Here is a 23451-nt window from a genome sequence, read left to right on the forward strand (position 1 = left end):
TAAATATTAACTCCATAGGGAGGTGCATGTCAACACAGTCTTGTGCCCAGCCAAACGTGTTTAATTTTTCATAATGCCCTGCAAATATCTCTATGCATTAACAATTGCATTTATTTTTTATCAATGCAATAACAATTCTTAAGAACCTTACATCAAAGCAAATCCAGTTAGTATGTTACAAATGAAATCAAGCTATGTTTAATGTAATGACTGCACTTAGTTTAAATGAACAGCAAGGATTTGTGTTTTGTTACTACACAGGCAATAGGAAGAGGCAAGGGATTCCACAATAACTGATGAAACACATCGCAAATAAAAGCAAGACTTCTGATTTTTTTTGGCTGTAAACAATCAGCTGAATGTTTGGTGATTACTGGTTTTGGAATAACTCCTCAAGTCAAAGCCATGCTGCATGAGCTGGACTTGCCAAGTGGTGACAGCAGAAGACCAGAAGCAGGCATTTTACTTAGGGCAACTTAACTAGTCACTTTGATCCTAATCAAATAGAACTATTCACAAGCAGAAAGCACATGCTTACATCTTTGCAGAATACTAACTCTCTGTACTACATGCCTGAAAGCAGCACTTTGACTGCCCTAGCCCCAAATAAGTTAAGGTGAGAAGTTGCGTGAGGGGGGGGGGAAGAAAAAAAAATTAAATAAGCTGAAACATTTAAATTGTGAGCTCAGTGAAAAGTGCGTGTGAGAAAAACATGCATTTCTTAGTCACATACTGCTATTTAAAATATTTAATGTACAGAGTTGTACACAGTGGTGAAAAAAGTAAAGCACTGATGACAATGAAAAAGGACACGTGCTTAAGTCTTCTATGCAAGAGGCTACACCTGTCACTCCTGGCACACAATGTTTGGTAAACGGTTTCAGTAAGCAGAGAAGAATGAAATGCATTGTTCAACAACCTCAGTGGTGCCAGCAACCAGCACAAAGTTGTCTGGCCCAAAGCAGGGTATTTACATCTAATTTCTTACTTGCAGTGGAACATGATTAGAAAACAACATCATGAAACTGCTATTATAGCCAGTAAGAAAATGGCTGGGAACATCAATTCTGCTTTTGGGAAACATAAGACAGTTAACTTCACTGCAACAGGTATATTTGCTGCGTTACTGAATATCACACTATTATGAAATTTTTAAGCACTCAGTGCTTGTATTCAGCTATCATTTCATTCAACAGTTTAGTACTGACTTTAGTATTTAGTATCACAGTAAAAATAAAGGTTTTCATGTAATGTTTTAAAGCGCATACAGGCTATATATATAACACACGCCTTATCCTCCAGATCATGCAGCAATATGAGAAAGTCTAAGGACATACCCTTTGCCTTAGTAACATCAGCTATTACAAACTAAAGACACGACAAATGGCATTAGAACCAAAGAGACATTTTTATCTTGTTTTGCATTTTTATTAAATGATGGCTAGTTTTAAGGAGTCATTCAAAGTAATAAGGAACAAAAGCTACTTGTATATTTTATGCAACAAGCACTTCTTCTGTGACAACACTAAACTACAGCTTTGCTGAAGCCAGAAACTACAATATTTCTTAACTTTGTTACTGAACACTTGGGAGTCGCAGCATCAGAATGAATTAGCAGAGTAAAAACATGGCAGGGTAATTTAGAAAAATAAATTCATGAGTCATTCTTAAGTAAATATAGTTTCATTACACTACGTTAAACAATTAATAGTCATTAAAAGGGTCAGATAACTGTCCTCATAACCTATTTTCAGGACAAACTTCATAAGTGAGAAAATATTAAGGCTACATATGCATAGAATCAATGAAGAATGACGTAAGAGGGGAAAAAAAGTTTTTAATACAAAACATGAACCGATAAAGTAGTTAACACCAAAGCCCTAATCTTAATTTGACAGAGGTCAAAACAGTATTTTATAAATATAATAAGTGTGCATGCATGCATACACACACACATTTAAACAGCTTACACACATGTAAAGAAACCAGAGGAAAAACAGTACATCCGGGAACTCTGTGCTTTTACTTCTTGAAAACCATAAAACAAATGAAAACTTAAACAATTATGTGAAACTATCTTAAGGACAAAGAGGTACCTCCATTTTGAACTGTACAATACCTTAAACCCTATCACATCTTCCTATCTTAAAAGCAGCATTTTATTACTTCCACCCTCAAAGTGAGTCACCGCTCTATGCATGCAAAGCTAACAATTACTTTGCTCTGAGTATGTTCCTCCTATTTTAAGAAGATCATGATTTTCTCCTACCCTACAGCGTGCCTTTCTGTATAACAAAAGGCAATGAACATATACGCTACTTCTGGGACTGTGCTGGGCTTCTCCTCTTTCTTAGTCTCTTGGCCAAATGCTTGAGCTCTGCTGCATTCTATGCAACTTCTACTAAAGAAATCATTGGGCTCATCCTACTAATACAGTTTGTTGTTTGTTTGGGTTTTTTAAATTTAATATAGTTTCAGAATATTTACTAGACAAGAAATTAAAATCTTCAGATGTATCATTAAAAGGTATGAAAACAGCAAAATATGAGTGAAATGATACAAAAATCCTTTCTTAATTTAAATAGTATTCCTCTGGTTTTTTGTTGTGGGGATTTTTTTGGTTTGTTTTTTGGTTTGGTTTTGGGTTTATTTTTTATAAATGCAGTTATATGTGAAAACAACAAGTATAAGTGCACCAATGGGAACAATAAACACACAAATATAATTCTAAAATACAAGAGGAATGCTGGTTGGAGAGCTCCAAATTACCATTCATTTTACAGCAAACATATCAGTAAGCATTTTATAAACAAGGTCTTCTACTGAAGGCCGTTCAGCACTTTATGAAAGATTTATAAAGCCTGCAAAGTGACTGAAATATATCTGCAGAAAGATGGAATTTAAGAGAGCAAAGGTGTAACGTTCTGTTATGCAATTCCCAATGAATGATCCTGTAGGTAATTAGGTGCCACTGAGATAGGCCAAGCAAGTACAGTAGACATAGAACAACACAAAATATCACCTTTATAAACTATTTCCACTTTCTGAAATTAAAGAAACACAAGCAAACACTGATTCTTCAGCCTCTGAACACATGCATCTCAGCACTTATTCTGTAGTACCTCTTTACTAATAAAATAATATAGTAAAAGCCACCATAATAAAAAAAGTCATTTATTTCTTTTATAGATGATGAATTTGCTCCCACAAATCTAATAAAATAAGTGAATTACAACAAAGTTATTTTGGTATTCTGTATCTTTTCATAAAGGAAGAGCAACAGCAGCCAAATAAAGTAAATACTATGCCTTAGTCTTTCCCATTTTTTTTCCCCACCAAGAGAGAAATTTTAAAATGTTTATTGCACTACAAGAGTCTAGATCACCAACCCAGTATTCTTCAGTATCCTATCAATTCAGTAACATTTTATTTCACTATTTTATGTAGATGTTCATTTTTAGATTAAATTTTTGTAAGTCTGTTTTATGCGTTTTAAGGATATACCCAGTTTTATGATATTCAATGACTAAAGGAAGAAATACTTCTATTAATGGTGGGTATTCATCAACATGCTATTTCAACATAATTCTTTCACTAACCAAGACAGACATCAAGGAAAACATTTTTATGGTTCAGTGATTTAAAACACAGCAGTCAATGTAAGTAATTACAGAATAATAAAGTAATTTCTATTGATTCTGTCTACAGACACGATGCAGGCTGACATGTCCAGCGCAGAGTTAATTTTAAAATAAAATTTTAAGCTATATACAGTTCAAATTAGGATGCAATTCCCATGGAAGCAGAATTTCCTTGTACTTAGGGGTGGGATGGAAAACATTAAGAAGTTTCTATGTATTTTCTCTGAAAACTGCAGTGGGAGTTAAATAAAAACCTGCTGACTTGAACTATGTCTTCTGTATATCATTCACTTCATACCCTAACCCAATAGTATCTCATGTATTTTGAATCTCCAAATTTTCTTCAAATAGACATCTTTATGTGAAACTGTGGCTCAAACTTCATGAAGACCTACTCTTAAAAATGTTCTTCATCTTGAGTACAACACAAGACAACTCATGTTCTGAAAATATTCCATTTGGGTACTATTGCTGTTAAGCAGTTGTTTATGTACAAAGCCCACACAGAACACCTCTAGCAAAAAAAAAAAAAAGCATTGTAAGGATCTTTTCTGGCAAACTCTTCATATTTTCCTGCACTGATACTTTGCTATAGGTAGCGCCCCATAAAACTATTCAGAGGTTTAAGCTAATGCAACATGATCTGCTGGTCTTGGAGAGAGAGTGAGACAGAGCGAGTACACAGGCACTTCATTTTGTTTCCCTCGCAAAACACACAATGACTGCGACTTACTGTGCATCTCATAGCTCTCAGCAGCTAATTCTATGAGCATTTAATGCAGTGAACATAATTGTCCTTTGCCTTGAAGGTTTATTGACTTCTGCAGAGGGACAGAGGTGGTGAAACGTAAGTGGGTATCTGGGGAATGGAGAAAAGCTCTCAGGGACAACTCTTTTCAAAGGAAAAGTAGGAAATGCATCACTGACACACACCCATTCTTATTTAATGTAACTACCTTATCTGTTGCAGGACCAGATCTGTTAGTATTTGCTTTTTCTTTTGACAGCATTTGTGTCACAGATTCAATGCAGCACTTTATATTCAAAAGTGCCTTCTTCAGGAAATCTGGCATAAACAATATCCCTTCCGCAAATGCGAATGTCAATTTATTGGCAACAGCTCAAATGATGTAAAATAAAATTTAAAAAAAAGGAAAAATTGTATCATACAGGTATTTACAGTGACCATGAACCAAAAATAAAAAGAAAAAAAATGCAGAACTGATTTGAACTAAATCATACTGAACTAAAGCATACTAAACTTTCCAAAGCTCTTCTGAGGGTTTTGAAATTCTGAACTCAAATCATTATAACATATTTAAGATGAACAGCAACAAATCTGCAAGATCATAATATTTTTATTTAGAACCATATTCAGAAGTCTGTCTCAGTCAGAAAATACCTGGTAAAAGCGTAACTTCTTCATTGGGCAACAAAGGATAATTTAGTACTTTTAAAATACAGTATCTGTGGTGGTTTTAAAGTTAGAGCAGCAGTTCTGCTCCAAGGATCAAAATAAAGAGACTATTCTATAACTGTTTTGACTGTGGATATACATTTAAGTACCAACAACTCTCTGGCAACTTCAACCGCATGGAGAAACACGCTCTCTCTTCTCACTTTTAAGTCATTTTACCTTACCTAGCATTAATAACAAAGCGGTGCTATTTGCATGGGATAGGCAGATTTTACAGAGAACACCATTTCTCAGACACTGTGCACATTTTTTTTTTTCCATCTCCTTCACAAAAAAGGAGATCTGTGTCTCTGCCTGTATCTTCCACTTAATTGCTGAAAGATTTTTGTTCTAGCTGCTAAAATTTTTCGCAAACGGTGCAGTGGAAGTGAAACCTTGCAGAATTGAGTATGAAGGCTTTTCAGGCCTTCCTCCTCTTTTTTCACTAGCAATATCTGGTACGTTATATTGATCAGTTTGGTTTGCTTTATAAATGTCTACAATTCAGATCAGATTCCATCCTTGAACAGTAGTTCAAAGCGTGAAAAGCAGAATGTCTATTCCAGTATATTATGTCTGCATGTTTGCAGGGACATATCACATCACTCTTGGTAGTAGTACCCCACTGCCTCACCAAGCACTTGCATTTAGAGCCCTAACAGAGCCTGCACAGCCCACGCCCGCACACAAACTAACAGCTTCCCAAAAACACTCAATAAAATTGGGAAATGAATTCATGTTGTGGAAATCTGCATAATGAAAAGTGACAACTAGGGATAGGCACTTGATGACGACTGCAGCTTAGGCTGAAGGAAAGACCGTTCTGAGACATTTCAATTGACTTCTGAAATATCTCTAGGGTAGGAGCATAGAAAACTGAGCTCAACCGCTGAACTTCAGTAAAAGCTCCCCATTATTTAATAGCAGTAGATGTGGAGGACAAAAAATTAATAAAGCCTGGCTTTGTAGAGATCTCTCTTGGGAATAACTGATTTTCATGCTAACATAATGCATGTTCCAGTCTATGCTTTTCCCACAGTTTGATATTTCTAAATACTTCCTCTTGTGGCTGTTTTGGTGTTTAATACGCTGAGAACTATTGCTGGGCTGGAAACTAAATGGCCTACTTTCAGGACTTTTGGAGACCTATAAGGTTAAATTTTGAACTCTTTGGCCTGTTACAAGTAACTGTGGGAGAGGAAGGAACAGAGAACCCGGTCACAAACTTTGCTTCCACAGGAAATCAGACAAAAGATTTATGCCTAAGGATGTAAAAGCAAAATAAGTTCAAGAACACTTTATGTGGGCACATATGTTTACAGGAAACATTAATTCAAACATTTTCAAGCAAGATGTTTTAAATCCCACAGAACATTTTAAGTGAGGGGCTGCTCATGTACACCTCGTATACAGAGCCATTTTAGGTTTCTTATACAGCAGTCTAACAAGTAGACATGGGGGATGCTAAAGAGCAATTACACCAGCAGGGGTAAAACTGATGGCACCTGCAGCCAGATTTTATTTTCAGCTTTAAAGCACCACTCAGGATTGAAAACCACTACAGACAAGTAAAGCGTCTAGCCCAAAGGTGAAAACATCTACCCTGGACACATTTTAAATGGTTAAAGCAAAGACCTATGATATGTATACATTTCAAGTGTTGAAGCGTCCATCAGTAGGGCGTTCTTACAGCATGTGTGGCTTTTTTTGTTTTATACCTGATCATGGAATATTTCATTTCATGATTACAGCCAATCTAACTAAGCTTGGTTAAGTTTTTCAAAATACTCATGAGGGGACATCTCAGTTTTGAACTGCAGCTCTTTAATCCAAACTACTGCAGTTTACTACTGAACTACAGCACTGAATTTTAAATTAAGGGCTACCCAAGTAATTTTTATTTTTTAAAGTTGGGATATGAAAAATGATAGATCAAGGAAAGATCTTAGAATTCCCCTCTTTCCAAGGTGTGTGTGTGTGAGGGGGGGGGAGGGGGGCGGGGAAACAAATGTGCTGGTAAAACCTGCTGGTAACACAGTGCAAAGAGAAACTCTTGGTACAACGGATGAGCAGGACACTTCTGTGAGAGTAGGATGATTCCTACTTGAAGTAAGAGAGACAAAATGCAGTATGAGAAGATGCACTTGGAGACAAAAAAACAAGGAGCTAGGAACTTATCTGTCAGAAATGACTGTGAAACGAGTTTCAGGGTATTCGCTAATCAGACGGTGACTGAACTGTTAAGGTGATGCAGCAGAAGGAGAATCCAGTGAGATCACAGCATGCATCATCCAGAAATACAGAAGTCCTAGGCTCTTCTCCATGGCCCCAGCAGAGACCTTATTTGGAAATGTAGCATGCGTTCCCATCTATATGTTTTCAATAAAGATGGACTTAAAGCCATACACATACATGGTTTCAGAGAAGAACTATCAGGATTATCAGAAGGAGAAAAACTAGTATTTGAGAAAGTGCAAGAGGAGCATGGCTCCTCAACCCAAGCTGAGAGAGGGTATGATCACTGTCTAGAAATACAAAGGAGGAAAAAGAAATATTTCCAGTAAAAGGCAATGCAGGTGCAAAGCCTAATGAGCAGGAAGTTGAAAGAAGGTTGCTGTCTAATGAACAACAGAGATTCTCAAAACCAGGCTCAACAGGAGCTGTGGTAGAAAAGGCTTTCAAACCGAAGCTAGACAAAGTTATGAACGTGCTGTGCAACAATGTGTAATGGCAGTGACCCATAAAATCCCTTCCAGATCCATGTCACTCCTCCAAGCAGAAAAATTTGAAGCCAGCCTGTTTTTTTTTTTTTATACTTATCATTCAGCAGCAGACTAACCAAAGGAGAAAAAAAAGATAAAAAATCAACATGATTAACATCATAACATTTAGATTTTCTTAGTGGTGGCTGATCAGTAGTCTTAAGTATTCTGTACACTTCCAAGGAAAATATTTTTAAAAGATATAGATACGTAGGGAGTTGCTGTGCACAGATGCAAAACCTGGAGATTTCCATTTGTACACTGAGTCTTACCTCTATAAAATACCAAATTAATTGAAAGAAATTTGATGAAAATTTAAATAGACACATGACAATTCACAAGCAATTAAACAGAAATTTGGGTTTTTATGTTTGATGGCTGCGGCCACATCAATGCCACCCTTGGAGTTTTAACTAAAGGATTATCTTTGCTTTATAGTATCAAGGAATAGTTCATGAGAAGTGGGTTGTTTTTTTTTTTTTCCTAATGCAATGACTTTGCTTTTCAGTAACTTAAGCAATAGGAGAAGAACACACATATATCTAGTCTTCTGCAAATGACTGGCTCCAAATAAGAAATCATGCACTGCAACTACTTGTTTTCCATGTGCTTGCTCTACAATGGAAGTTTCCTCTATTTTCCTTGTCTGACAATGAAGGATGCACACTTTTGCTTCATCTCATGCCAAAAACCTGAAGAAATGCAATATCGCAGGATGCATATTCTCAACACACAAGAGGCTAGCAAAGCACTCGCTCAACCTTGTTTTTAAGAATATTCTGATTGTAGCATTCTTTGATATAAAGTAAAAAAAAAAATTTTTACTTAGATTCTTAATTGCATAATAGTGAGCATTTCAAAATAATGATACAAAATTTAAAAAAATGGCTGGTAAAAAGAAAAGGCAAATAATTTAGCTTAAAAATTGGGATGATATTTTTAAAATAAGGTGATTTTTGAAAGAAAGGTTATAGATAATACTTCTGAGACTGATGTACAGAAAGCAAAAAGGTTTCATATTTGCATTATGAAGTAATACATGTAATGTCTCGCTGTTTTTCTGGATAACAAAAATAGCACAGCAAAAAGACAACTCAAAATATTTTTAAATGACAAGCATTTCCCTTTATACATGACTAACATTGCAAAACCTTAAAATAGTATGATTTTACCTTATCTATGATTTTTTAATGCTATACTAACATGCCTACTAGTTAAGCAGCTTTATTATTTTATGAGTTTTGAAAGTGCAACTGTACTCATGCCACAGCAATATTACAGCCGTGAATGTTGCTAAAACATCCCCAGCTTTGCTTGCTACATTATTTTATTTACATTTTCCTCCCTATGGTAGCCAAAGAAAATTAATGAAAATTTTTCACACTGACACAAACTCAAAATTATACGCGGTATCATGCATTCCTAATACCCCCATAGTTTCTGTTCTGTTGCACAGAACAAGATTCTGACTTCTTTGAACTACTACAAATATTTACTAGTTTGGGCAGAAGACCTACTTGTGCGTGCTCACTGTGATCATAGGAAGGGAAAAAGTAAAGGACCATTTTTCTTCTTTTCATCAAAGAGTCTTCAGGTAAGTGCAAAGATGTTCCCTAAATTCTGGAGCACTGTGCAGAGCCATTTAAAATTTTTTACACAAATCAACACAGAACCATCTTTTACATTAACAATATTTCCATTTAATTTTGAAACAACCTGCAGAGCTTTCCTTTGTAGTCTGTGTCAGTTATTCAAAACTGTAATATCAAATGCTAAGTTCAATTAGCCCCCCCCCCTTTTTTTTTTAATTACCTAACTTTTCCAAATGTCCACAACAACATATTCACAAGGTAATGGTTTCCCAACTTCCTTCAACGACGAAGCAAAACAAGAAGGCCCTACATGATGCCTCCTAAAACCAAGGTTGCTTTTGAGCAAGGAGACACCATCCATTGAATTGAAGCACCATGTTATTCTGCTTAAAATGTTGACACATTCAGATGTGGCTTCCAGAAATTTATCTATTTGTGTCTGTGCAGGTGTGCACACAGAGTTTAAATCATCCTTTATATTCCTGCCTTAGGTCAACAGCATACTGAAAAACACAATTCATGTAGCAACTTATATATTCTACTGACACCATGAAATATTTCAACGGTGCCTACTTAGGAAGAGATTTTAAATCACAGATTGCCAAGCTGCAGAAAAAATAAGCAGCACAGAAATCAGCTGGAAATACTAGGACCAATTACTGAAGCCCATTCTACAAATACAATTAGTGAAGTTCATCTTTTTTTCTCCCTCCTACCAGAAGACAAGATATAGAGACCCAGGATGTGTGCATGTACGTCACCTACTGCATTAGGTCACCTTGCAATAACCAGAAAATTTGAGAGTCAAATCTTAACTGCTGATTTATGACAGTGCTAGAACGGTCTTTGCTATAACACCCCATCGTGCAAGAGATTAAGAAGGTTATTTTCTTTCATAAAAGTGGTAGACATTTTAGTCATTTAGTATGTTAAACATGTTATCTCTGCATGCTTAACTGAATAAAACCCCAGCTGGAACACTGAACCTCCACTTAGAAAAAAATCATATTACTCTAACTCAGGAATTCCTAAATTTAGTTTTCCCTGGGTACCATCATCACAGAAAGAATAGTAATGTACAATACTAATGGAAGTGGCAGGTGTAGGAGTGACATTTAACTGTCTAAACAACCTCTTCCTTCAACAGGAAAGAGGTAGATAACTAGATTTTCTGTACACTACTGCTGACATGCACGCCACTGTTTGTGAAACTACGCTTTTGTATCCATTTATTTAGGAATAGCAGCTGTATTTGGGGACCTTGGAAACTCTCTGCTGAACAGAAATACCTGAAATCCTTTACTCTGAAGTGCAAGAAATTTCTCATCTTCTCACAAAACTAAAAAAAAAAAAAAAAAAAAACAACTAAAAGAACCTCCTGTTTTGGAAATGAGCAAGACTGAACAGGACAGAAACTCCTGGAATCAGACAACAGAAAGTGTTTGCAGAAGTCATACACCAGCAGGCAAGGAGAGGTACACCTTGCATACAGGCTTCTACAGTTACTAACAGAAACTAACACTGTTTTCATTTTAGTTCACTTTTTATTCTGCTCCTACAGCTGTGAACAGCTTCATTTTTAAAAGAATTAGTACGAGTCTTCTGTGTTGCCTTAAAAAAAAAAATCAGTGGACCACCATTTCCAGACGTGGAGTTAATTATTTAAGTAGGACACTACAAAGGCTCCGAAATCCATAAATTCATGCATTTTCCTTTTCCTCATGGTTCCTTAAAATTGAGGACAACAGAAAAAAGATCCTTCTGCATTATTTATGGATATTTCAAACAACAGCCCCCTATAGTCAGCTTCTTATTCAAAGGGCAAAAAACCTAGCTAAAAATCCACTGGTGATGTGGGTCAAAACTGAAAAGGCAAGCGCGCCAGGGAGACCCATCCAAGTCTGACATCTGGTTCTTTCCTGAGCAATCTAGAATAGTAAAGAGCTACTGCCTGCCAAGTATTTGGAAGATTTTTTTTTTTTTCCCCTAGCTCATTATCAGGAATCCATTAAGATTTAGAGGTCAAGCTGTACCCTGATCAGTGAAGCAGCAGAGGCAGAGTGTACACAATGCAAGTTTTGAAGTACCTTTAGCTGCTTACGTATAAGAAAAAAACAAAATCAAGAGCACAAAAAATGTAGTTGGGTTAAAATGAGAACAGGGCTGGTGATTCAGCAAACCTAGAATACAGCTAAGAAAGAATTCCCACAATTCAGTTTAGATTTCCCAAAATCTAGAATTACTATTTTTTTTCAACCACAACCAAATACGGCCAGTTTTCAGGTACAATGTCCTTCATCACCCCATTTTCAAGCCATCGATCCCAGTACCAATACTAAATTTATGGCCCAGTTCTGCAGCCATATTCTCCTTTTTAGGCATTACTATGCCCTTTGAAATCGTCCCATGTTTAGACCTTCCTGACACTCATATAACTCCTACAGCAGTCGGTAGGTTGGCAGGTGCACAGCAGCAGATAGGCATTTAGGAAAACAATGCTACGGATGGAGTCCTAACAGCACAACCCAGCTCCCGTTCTCCTGGCTCTGCAGGAATAACAGCAGCACAGAACAGTAAAAGCCTATTTTTAACTATAAAGCAAGCCAACATGACTAAATACACAAAGGGAGCAGACCTACAAAATAGCACAACGTCATTTTTATGAAATCATTCTTCAGAGGAGGAAAAAAAAAGCTTTAATACATTTTTCTTACTTGCAAAGTCACAGTTTGGAGACAAGCTATAAACTAATAAATCCTACCCAGTCAGTGTGTCCAAATGACCCAGCGCACAGCGCCTATGCTTGTAAGCAAGCAAGCTGAAAGGCTGCAGTCAGATAAAGTGAGGCAATATTTATAGACTGAGTGAAAGAAATCACAGGTTGAGGAATTTTGACCACTGGGTTATTGTCTGGGTTTACAATGCGGTCCCTGGCTGTCCATATACCTCTGAAGATCAGGTAACCGCAGTTACCAAGAGGACGCACTACTGCTACCAAACATCGTTATTTGGTCACCAGCCAACCCTGGGACAGTTGAAATAAGTTATCTACAGGTAGAAAGTTACAAGTGCTACATGGAGCTACATTTTACCATTGCTGTAGCATTTTTTAGCTTATTAACAGATACTCAATGCAGCTATAATGTAATACTTTGTACTTCTTTGCATCCTAACTTCCAAGCCTCCTTTTGCTCTATTTTGAAAAGGAATTGGCTCTTGATTTAAGTCAAGAAGCCCGGGGCTGAAAGAGAAGGTTGGTGTTAAACCAGTTTTTATATTCCCAGTCCAAAGGAGAAGTGTCATCTCCATTACAAGCTGCAAGTGCCATAGAGGTATGCATATATTTGAGTGTACAGAGTCACAACCATCTTCACATTCAAGGCAAAATCTTCACATTTTGTCAAAGAGTTGAGAGCTTTCTGTTGTCGTTTACAGGAGTCACTAAACTGGAACTCAGAAGACACAAAGCAAATCAGAAAGTCCCTCTGAATTAAAGGAGTGGCACTCACACTCCCATCCACTACCCAGCACAGGGACAACAAAGCACAGGAACTACTGAAATTTGTAGCAGATCACATTATTTGATGCCTTTTTAAGGTGTTCCAGACAGGCTTCGGTAGGAATGGCGTATTACAGGAGACATCAACTTGACTGCCTGTAACACAGGACTCCAGGAAGGCTAGAAAACTAGTGAGTCTAAGCTGTGAGATTTAACAGGCTACTTCCCCCTTTAGGAAAATCCTCTTTCACTTTTCATGAAAAGGGAACTAAACATGCTGGGATTTTGTGTTCCAACATTTGTAATGGAGACCATGGATCACAAAAAGAAAGACTGATGCCCTTATTTCTAGTTTTTTACCAGCTTAAGGTTTAGGCCAAGTAAGAGAATGCCAGGTTAGCTAAATACCGTCAAGTTGGTTCATGGTAGCAAGCTTCACATTTGCAGTGAGAGCAACCCAAAAAGACAGATGAAGCCTTTTGGTCAAAGGCTGGACCCACATTCTTCCACATGACCATACTGCACTAGTCTAAAGTCCAGCATCACAAGTGCAAATTACAAACACCCCCCACAAAAAATTTCATCCTATCTTCCAGTTATTTCATCAAATGCAATTTGTTGTGATCCTTCATCTTTTCCAAGGAAAAAAAAAAAAAAAAAAATTGGGCAATAGCTCATTCCCACCCCTGTGTCTCAGATGTATTAGGGACTAAGTAGCAGCACTATTTGGGTCAGGTGCTATGTTAACATAAGGCTATTTACCTTCAACATCACCCCCATAAAAGCATTGTAATCTCTTGTCCTTCATCTGCCCTTCTAGTATCCCCATACAAACACAGAATTTAGGAAGGAATGACAAACACTCCTATAAATTCCAGCTCCTGGGCATAGGATCAGCTTTCACAAGCAACCCACTGAGCAGTGCTCGGAGATCCCTTCAGACAGTTTATTCTTCCTGTGGTTCTCAGCTGAATCACCACCACCTCAAAATGAACAGCAAAAAAAGACTACTGGCAAGCTGACAAAATCGGAAGAACCACCAACCATCCAGTACTGCGATACCGTATGAGTGCCAGTTACATTTCAGTAACAGATTGACGGGTTAAGCACACAGAGGTTAGAACCCTAAAAAGCCTGCAGACCTGCAGGGGTCATCCCACACTTCTCTTGCACTACAGCTACCACACTCTTAAATTCAATATTGAAAATGAAGCGTGGCAGGTACAAGGTTCTTTGGTCAAGGGTAAATCTTGAGGCATTAATATCTAATTTTTCTCAAATCCTTAACATTAACTATACTCGTCATGTAGAGTCTTCACAGTCAGTAGTACTTCTCAACCACTGGGCAATAAAGAACACTGGAAACACCGCTTCAGTATTACCCTCACCTGCATCAACTCCTGAAATACCCTACTATCAAGATTTTTTTTCTTTCTAGTAGTATTACTTCTATTAATTTTTAAATTTAGAGAACACTAACAAGAATGCATCAATAATAGTAAGTGAAAAGAACTAATAGTCTAGTAATACATCTGCTGTTGCAACTAGGATATAAAAAATTAAAATCGGACTTTAATAAATAATCCTGAGATCCTGAAAATCTTGTATTTATTTCAGTCAGACAAAAATCACACCACTGTGTATTCATGAAAGGGTTAGTAAAATTAGTTCAGCTTTTCAAACATCAAGGATGCTGTTAAGCACTAATTTGTAGCAATTTAAAGCCTAGAATACACCAAGGAATAAAAACTGTCTAAGACAGTTGAAGAAAAACAAACTTTAAATAAGCCTAAAAAAAATTGTTCTTAAGAGTTTCCAGCATCAACATCATTCATTATCCCAGACAGCTGATGGTCAGAACACAGTTTAAACGTTTAACCAATTCTAGTTTACAAATTAGAAGTCACAGTTCCTAACGCTCATATTGTTAAATCACGTGCAGTTATCTTTTGATATTGCATTGATTTTGCAGACAACCTGTAAAGCTATCAAGTACAGAATTATTTTGCAGATGAGCTTCAGGTCATCTCAGCAGCAGATAAAGAACTTGAGACACTTCCCCTCACTTTTGCATACTGGAGTAGTACCAGCAGCAATCACAACTGTAAAAACAAGCAACACAACTGACAGCAGCTTCTAATCCTCTTATAAGCAACGTATTTCTTTGCATATCACTATCTGAGATTCCCTGCCTTAGATAATTAAACATGAAATTTCCAAAATTCTAATTTGCTTAATCTTGCTGAAATATTTTTACAGGTCCATTAGCAAATTTGAGTTTACATCACTTGGAAATTGTTTAAGTACAAGCATAAGTACCACTGTTTAAAACTCTCGAGCCAGTATTCTGCAAGCGAGTGCAAGTATTTTGCAGGTGGAAGAATCAACTTAAGGTACTGAGGCACAGGATTTCCTTTGCTGACTGTGCTTGCTTCTAATTACAATGGACTTCATGCTACTCTATGCGCATATTGCTAATTCCCCGATATTTTAAACCTACACTACTTAGCACAACACATTCCCTTATCTTGTGCTTTTTAGAGCTTCTATTATTCCTCTGTCTTTATTAGCTTGTAGAATCAGGAGCAAATCAACAGTACCTTAAGTGATTTAGAATTGTTTGCTTCTTGTGACATTTGGCTTTTTGGTTGTTGGTTTTGGGGTTTTTTTGTTTGTGGGGTTTTTTTGGGTTTTTTTTTTTTTTTATTGTTGAGTATCAGCAACTCTCAATTTCAGCTGGATTTTCAGCATGCCTGAAGATCGGGCAGGAGTGTCTACAACTCAGTAATGATAAATAGTATTAGTTTGTTGGTTTCAAAATAGCATTTTGGAATAAGCTGACTTTCCTTTTCAGGTTCACATCCATATTGTGACTATAAATTACACACTTCAGTGTTCACCATCATAAATATCACTTTGCAAGCACTCCAATACCACCACTAGATTTGGCCACTTTGGAATGTAAACCAGAACTGGTAATATTGATTATGTTAGTTTCCCAATTCTCATTGTGAGGCCTGAACTTTTCCTACTTCATAAACTTGCTAAACAAATGCCCTAGTGTGAGATTTTCTATGCCAATTATCCATGCTGACATGAAAAAATTTCAGCTACTTTTTAAGAAGGTAGAGAAAGCAGTTTTGTGCACACACACACAATATGCACATAGATGGTGGCTTTTTTGGTGTGGTTTTCTTTTTTGCCTTTTTTTTTTTCTTTTAAGTATGTTGTGCAATCCCCAGGCCTTGACACAGTAACAGAAAGCTGGCAGGACATCGCCTATGCGCCAAGGATGTTTCCACTGCCATCTCTACAGGTCACTAATGCATTCACTGTCATTCCTATGAAATGACCCAAATTTTGCTATTTATAAGCTTTTGAGAAAATCTGCAGTTAAATGTTGTCCTGGAGAACAGGAATTTAGCCAGACTCTACCACAAATCTCTGGTAGGATTCCAGGCAAGTCACTTAAAATCAACCTTTCAGATTATCATTAGGCCATGGGTGCCTGAACTGGGCCAATACACAGAAAATTCAAAAAACAAAATCCATACTCTGAACACTTACTTAGGCCTAGCTATGCTGAGAAATAAGCATCATAAGTTCTCAAAGTTCTGTCCTTACTTTTTGCCAAAGATTTGCTTCAGCAGAGCTACCTGAAAAATGAAGATAATGCCCCCCCACTTTAATAATCACATGAACACTGTAGTTACAAACACCTAAAAGTAGCCACAGAACAGAAAAAAATTAATGCTTTCATCTTCTGAGTAGGACTTGAATAGTACGCCACAAACACAACCTGGCCATTTGAGCAATGAAGCTAGTGCAAAATATCAAACAGCTGCTCATTAAACCAGAGCTATCCATCTTGAGATGAATCTTGTGGAAGATACATGGTCATGTAACTAAAGATTGTATCATAATGTATCTATGAAGAGGTGAAATACTATTCTTAGCATGAAAAATCCACAACTGCTTTATTGGTCTTCAGAGAGGACTTTTTTTTTTTTCCCCAAAATATACAAATTAAAAGGAAAGGAATAATCAGAAGGGGCGAAAACAAAGCTGGTTTCAATAAGCAATAAAAATAAAGGTGCCTAACAACAACAGAAAAAAATCTGTATCAAGTCCCAGTGCAATGTAATTCATTAAGATTAATAAAATCACAACAATCAGCAGCTACAGTAGCTAATAGGTTACTACCTAGTTGGAGTTCTTTTTCATACTTTCCCCCCCCCCCCGAGATATATATATATATAAAATATATATAAGTATCCAGGTATGATGCCACCTCAGATTGTTCAGCTTACTAAGTGTAGCCACCTGATCACATCATCCCAACTCTCTTTCCCATGTCTCATTATTGCTGTGTGATGCTCACTCAAAGGACAAGTAACTATCCCAGGTTACATTTATTGTTTCAGTTATAAAACAATACTGATGATCTCTTCCAGAAAATTATGCTCATTCTGTATAGTTCTAGATTTCTTAGGAAAGCACGCCAACCAACACTCTTACTATACACCAAACTAAAATAACCATATTTGAACAATTACCACTCAAGACACTTCCTCAAAATACCACTCATTTCTTTCTCATTACTGGGAGTGAGGGGGTCCTTAGCACAGGGCCACAAATCTTTGTGAACTAAAATATGGTAAGAACAAGCCAAAGATTTGACTTATTGCTTTCAATATTTTTCAGTTATTCAAGACAGGTCAAGCACATCAAAAGACTGCAGTACCTACATGATCACTAAAAGGAGAGTCACTGGGCTGGCAGTAAAACATGTCCTTTATTAGCAGACTTTATTTCAATAATACCCAAAGTAAAAATGTAACTTATCCTTTCTTACAGGTTGTGCATAAGTCACTGCAATGTACCCTGCAATTCATGAGTTGTTAATCATTACACAGTCACGAAAGAATTATGCATCTCAAGTAACATTTTTAAAAGCCGTTATACCTGTCAATTTTTTCATTTTTTTAAAATAACCTTGAGTGAAGTTCCTACAAACAACACATACAAGGGAAAAGGAGAAATGAGAGAGTAAGATAATGTTTTAGAAGGCCCAAGTCTACTATGGGAACCTTCATACGCTAGACCTCCATGTGATTTTTCCACATAATAAAGCAGGTATATGATGCAATGTGTGAAACTTGAAACTAGTTGTTTCAACATCCACAAAGTGACCATTTTGGAAACATCACTCATCCTCCTAACATTTAAGATTAGGAAAATTATAATGACAGCACTATAAAGCTAGTTGAGAGAACTCTTAAAATCAGCAAGGATATAGCTACATAGAACGAACCTACTGAACTACATGAAATCTGGTTAAGTACTTTAAATACAATAACTAAGCAGAACTACTTTTTCAACAATCCAGCTTTTATTTCTCTGCCATCTTTCTCCCAGAGCATACTTTTAGTCCCTGTTCAGCAGATGACAAAAGTTGTGTATCAAGGAACATCACCCACAGAGCAACACCACCTTCAGATAGGTGTCCATAGCGCTGCTTCAAACTCTTCCAATTTATGAAATATGAGACATGTAGGACCAGTACACTTGATTGATGTGGCTGATTTTATTTCTTATATTAAGTAATTTAGGAAATGTAACACAATTTTTTACTTTTCCTCCCTCCATTCTCACCACGATGAACATAACGGTCAGTTTGCATACTGTTTTCACAGAACACGAGATTTAACCCATATCCCTCATTCCCTTACTAAACTAGTGTGAAATTAAGATTTAACAGCATTAAGTAAAGCTAATGCACAGAATTTTGTGAAACCTTGCACAGGAGATTTTGCATTCAATTCCAGATTGTCCCAGCAAATCAAGCTGTGAGACTCTAGGAGAGGATGTCACAGAAGTAATTAAGGCTCTTTCCTTGAAATAAGATCAAGTCAGATATCAGTAGAAGTTTTAGGATTCTGGGAACATACTAACATGAAAACAACTCATCACCATAAATTGATTAATTCAATAAGTTTTCCTTTTAGGCAAAGCAAGACAAAGTCTGTATACCTTGAAATTCCAAGCTTGCTGTCCCTCTCTACCAAGAATTCCCGTCTTTCAGTCTCATTTTCCAAGCAAAATAACCTCTACCTGGAGAACAAGCATGGAAAGTTTCATTGCCAAAGTGGTATTTTTCGCTGAGCTACATTGTGTCCTAACAGTTTCATTTTAAACTTCTATATAGACTCTAAACTATGCCTTTTCTTCATGCAAAATCTGCAATTGCCTGCCAGCCCTATGTCAAAGTATGATTTCTTTCTCTTACATATACGTGGACATTTCTTAAGGTAAACTAATTTTGTGGTAAAGCGATACCTTGACCTTATCCCTTTTATTATTCCTACATTTTGGTCCAGAGAGTGAAATTCACTCTGTGATTTAATTAACTCAAAGTAATACAACTAAAATGTGACACAGCTTGTAAGTAGAGTCTCTAAAATGCCAAGTTAATTTTTCCTATCAGCGATTATTTTATATCAGTTAGACTTGATGTGTTACCAGAATCAATCTAGAACTTTTCATCAACATTCTTTGGAGAGTAGAAAGAGCAGGAAAAAACAATACATATATATGCAGCTTTCTCATTTTATTCCTATTTGCAAGTTCAAGGTATCCTATTCTATTTCAGCTTCTTCAGTACTTGAGTTTCAGGGGAGGAAAGGATTTTTTTTTTTTTTTTTTTTTTTTTAGATTAAGTTCTAAATATTTCATGAACACCAAATGATTTGGTAACATGAACTCCTTTATACTTAGAATGTAATTAAGAAGGGGGGAAAGGAGCAAAACAGTCTACAACAAGAAACTGTGATATGTCTGCTACATGCATAAGAAAAACCCACTGGACACATTGAGAAATGTTTCTAGATTAGTTTCCGTATTTCTACACAATCAAAACTGAATTCTTGAAGAAAGTGTTCCTCCTTTAAAAAGTTCCTGCTATCACATCTTCCCAATATTTATGATTCTTAGCTGTATATGCTGAACATACTGTACACATTCCCATGCACATTCTAACACACACAGTATGCACAGAACGTATATATATAAAAATATCTTCTCAAGAAAAATTGCAAGATTGAAAATTATATTGAACGATATAAAATCTAGTGTGGAGATTTAAATGTGTTAACTGAGCAATAAGAATCTAAACTTCTAGAATCTTTTTATCATTTAAAACCTAAATTTCTAATTCCTGACACCTGAGGCCTTGTTAAATAATGTTTGCTCTTCTGTTTATGAATGCATTTTTCACAAACAACAAACACAGGCAGCCTATGGGATTAAAGCATGACAAAGGTGTAGCTGACTCATGGGATCAATTAGAAAGCATCGGTACTTACGCCTTTTGTTCATTCCATGTTTTACTAACAGTTTCTGCATTTTCAGCATAAGTGTATCACAGATGTTAAACGCCATGCTACAAGGCAACAGCACACTAGTACCATACACTAGACAGAATAAATCTATTCTTATCACCACCTACAATTATATCACTTGTTATACAGCTTGAATATTTCTATAAAGTTTTAACAAATGCATAACGATTTTAACAATGCTCATAGCTTCTTGCCAAATGAAAGTATGTCAGCATTTTTTCAGTAAATTTTTAACATTCAAAAAGAACCTACAGAGTTGCCTTTTCTAAGCTAAAAACAATCTTAAATACAGCCACTGACTCCAATGCCACCTCAGGTACAGCTTTCCCTCGAAACCCACTATTAAATTCACAAGCAAGAAAGCCCGTGAGCAGGACGACAAGCAGTTTCAATCTCCATGCAGTTTGCCCGTGACAGGTTATTGATAGAACAAACAGAATTTGCAATACTTACTGAGTGTTTCTCCTGCTGGCCCATAACTCCATGGTTAGCTGGGATTGCTAGTGGTTTCATAATGAAGAAACATAAGCTGAACTGAATTTACACATCATGTACCAATTTCTTATGGATGGCAAGTCACCCTCTACAGCATTAAATTAAAAAGAGGAGGAGGGGGGAAACCAAGCTGGAGCTAAAAGTGTCACTACTGGTAAGCTCAAAACCCCCCTCGCACTTGTAGTGCAGAGCAGCAATCCAAACGACAGCGTTAGTCTCCATTTTTGTAACACTGAAAGTCTAAGCATGTCAGGACGTACAGAGCCTGATGAAACCCTACATATCCAGCATTCATCCAAGGGAACAAAACCATTGCCTGAGCCTGAGGAATGGGAAGAAAAAAGGAGGAAAAAAGCTAAAATGGCTGACTGCACATAGACACCCTCAAAAAGGCTTAATACAGTATTATATTAGTCAGGGTGCAGGAACCAGCCTCCAGCATTCAGCCAGGCATTGTTAATACTCCTGTTTCATTTGCAATCACACACACTCACACACGCAGCCTCCCCCCGCCACCACTACCCTCCACTCCCCCAAAATCAGGGCAGAGCACACGAATAGGGACCTCCTCCCCTGGCTGCTAATGATGCTGACAGAGTAGTGACCAGTGATCTCTGTTCCACTCAGCTAACCAAGTTTGCACAATTAATCTTAGCAGCATGACATTGATGGACATTTAATTTTATGATGCCTGTTCCTCGCAATCAAGACAAGCACATCTACCGCCCAAAGAGTCAGCAACAAAAATACAACACAGTTACACACACACAGAAAAACCCAGAGAATCATGAGTCTGAATGCAATACGCCAATATAATTACGTTATTGTGCTTACTTTGGAAGACCATGGCTGCAGGCAGTTGGCATAGCAACGCACAAGGAAAGCCATTTCCTGGGTAGAAAGAATGCTTCCTTTTCTAAATAAAAAATTCCTCTTAGGATACAAACGGCATTGCTGCTTCCTGCAGAAAGCAAAGACACTGTAGTCTGTCTCTTAACCTGCACACAGGCACACACTCAATGCAGTTCCAGTGATGTAAGTGGATTTCTCTCTCTCCTCTCCCTCCCTCTCCCTTTATCCACCGAAATATTCAAGTCAAATGGAAGACACATTCCTTGAGGCTCGCCCCCTCGGATACTTAACCATTTCACTCATTAAGGTAGAGATGGACAATGCAGATAAAACAGCAAGCTCTTGCCTGTATCTGGTATCAGCCTCTGAAGATCAAGGCAGCCCCAGAGGGGAGGGATCCATTCGCTGCTGGCTCCTAAGAATATCACCGAAGTCAGGGTGGGAATAAGGACCCACGTTTACCTCGCCAAATCCTGAACTGAACACGACTTTTCATGAAGATGAGGATAAAGCAGAGGGTTTGACACATCACCTCCCTTTTTCCCCCACCCAAAAGAGTGCTGCTGCAGAGCTGTAAACATTGTTATCAAGTATTTATAAACAGTGCACTTGACAAGCTCTCTCAGATTTTCAGCAGCTTCGCTGCTATGCAGGCCACAGATGTGCAGGGGCTGTGGCAGGTAAATGCCCAGAACCCTTTAAGACGTCATTTAAAGTCTTTCTGAATATAGCTCCTGCTTCTCCATGCACACCGAATACATGAATTCCACTAAAAACAAAAAAGGATGCAAGATCTGGAAGAGATTGACATACATATGGCTTTTATAATTCTCCTCTCTGACTGTAATTGTATCTTAAACTCAGAAATTTCCCCAGTCACTCCCATTTACACTATACCTCTTCTCGTGTTATACTAGCAACATCATACTGCAGAGAAGCTGAAACGCAATGGGGAACATGCTCAAGCGATAAACTAATTGTCAGCCCTATACGACGTACATCTTAAGTGCCACGAATTCACGCCACTTGACACAGGGGAGACCAAGCCAGGGCAAAGAAGAACATGCCACTCTTCCATTAGGCTTCAACTTCAGTACAGTTCTCTAACACGTTTACAACACATTCTTTAAAATCAGAGACCATCTGTGCATAAAGTAACTTCAAAGTCTTTTTCTTTTTCTTTTTTTTTTTAACAAGAACAATAGAAAAAAAAACTTAACAGTTGTTACACAGGCATAAACACACAGGGAAAAAATGAGTACTACAGAATACTATGTCATACAATCTGCAGCTGCCTTCCACCAAAATAACATGTCCACTGATAATGAGTTTGGTTTGTTACACAGTGATTTCTTTCGGTACTGACACTGACTGCTAGTAGATGAGGCTATAAAAATTAGTGGAAATGAATTCTACTAAAGCAAGAAAAGATCCTGAAATATCTGGTCTATTTTTTGCACAGTTATTCTAAGGACACCATTTCATACACAGCACACTTTAAATTGAATATATTTACATTTATGAGAGTTTAATGACACTTGTGCCCTTGGTCGTCTTGTATATGCTAAAAGATAAGTTATTCTTTAAACGACTGAATTACAAAAATTAGTTTACAATTTTTAAAAGTCTTCGTAATGTGCCAGTGCAACTAACATGATTCAAAAATGTTAAATTATGCTTAAGCCTTGTAAAACAGCCTAATGCCGAGCGCAATCAATTTTCTCATGAAGTGCTGACCAGAAATAGCGGAAGTT

The 23451-nt window shown here is 37.1% G+C and overlaps 1 protein-coding gene across 10 annotated transcripts in view; it reads right to left on the reverse strand.

Annotated features, from left to right (window-relative positions):
• RAPGEF2 (Rap guanine nucleotide exchange factor 2) overlaps nucleotides 1-23451 on the reverse strand; it is a 200351-nt gene that overhangs the window by 51557 nt on the left and 125343 nt on the right. For 2 of the 10 annotated variants that reach the window (XM_076336594.1, XM_076336597.1), the window contains exon 1: nucleotides 20804-21281. The exons of 7 other annotated variants lie outside the window; for them this stretch is intronic. In XM_076336594.1, coding sequence (XP_076192709.1) covers nucleotides 20804-20863 — 60 coding nt within the window. In that variant the 5' untranslated portion in view covers nucleotides 20864-21281. Of the gene's footprint in view, nucleotides 1-20803; nucleotides 21282-23451 lie in introns of those variants that run through there. One more of the 10 variants, XM_076336595.1, reaches the window with a different exon arrangement.

Source organism: Aptenodytes patagonicus, chromosome 4, assembly GCF_965638725.1.
Source record: "Aptenodytes patagonicus chromosome 4, bAptPat1.pri.cur, whole genome shotgun sequence".
NCBI lineage: Eukaryota > Metazoa > Chordata > Aves > Sphenisciformes > Spheniscidae > Aptenodytes > Aptenodytes patagonicus.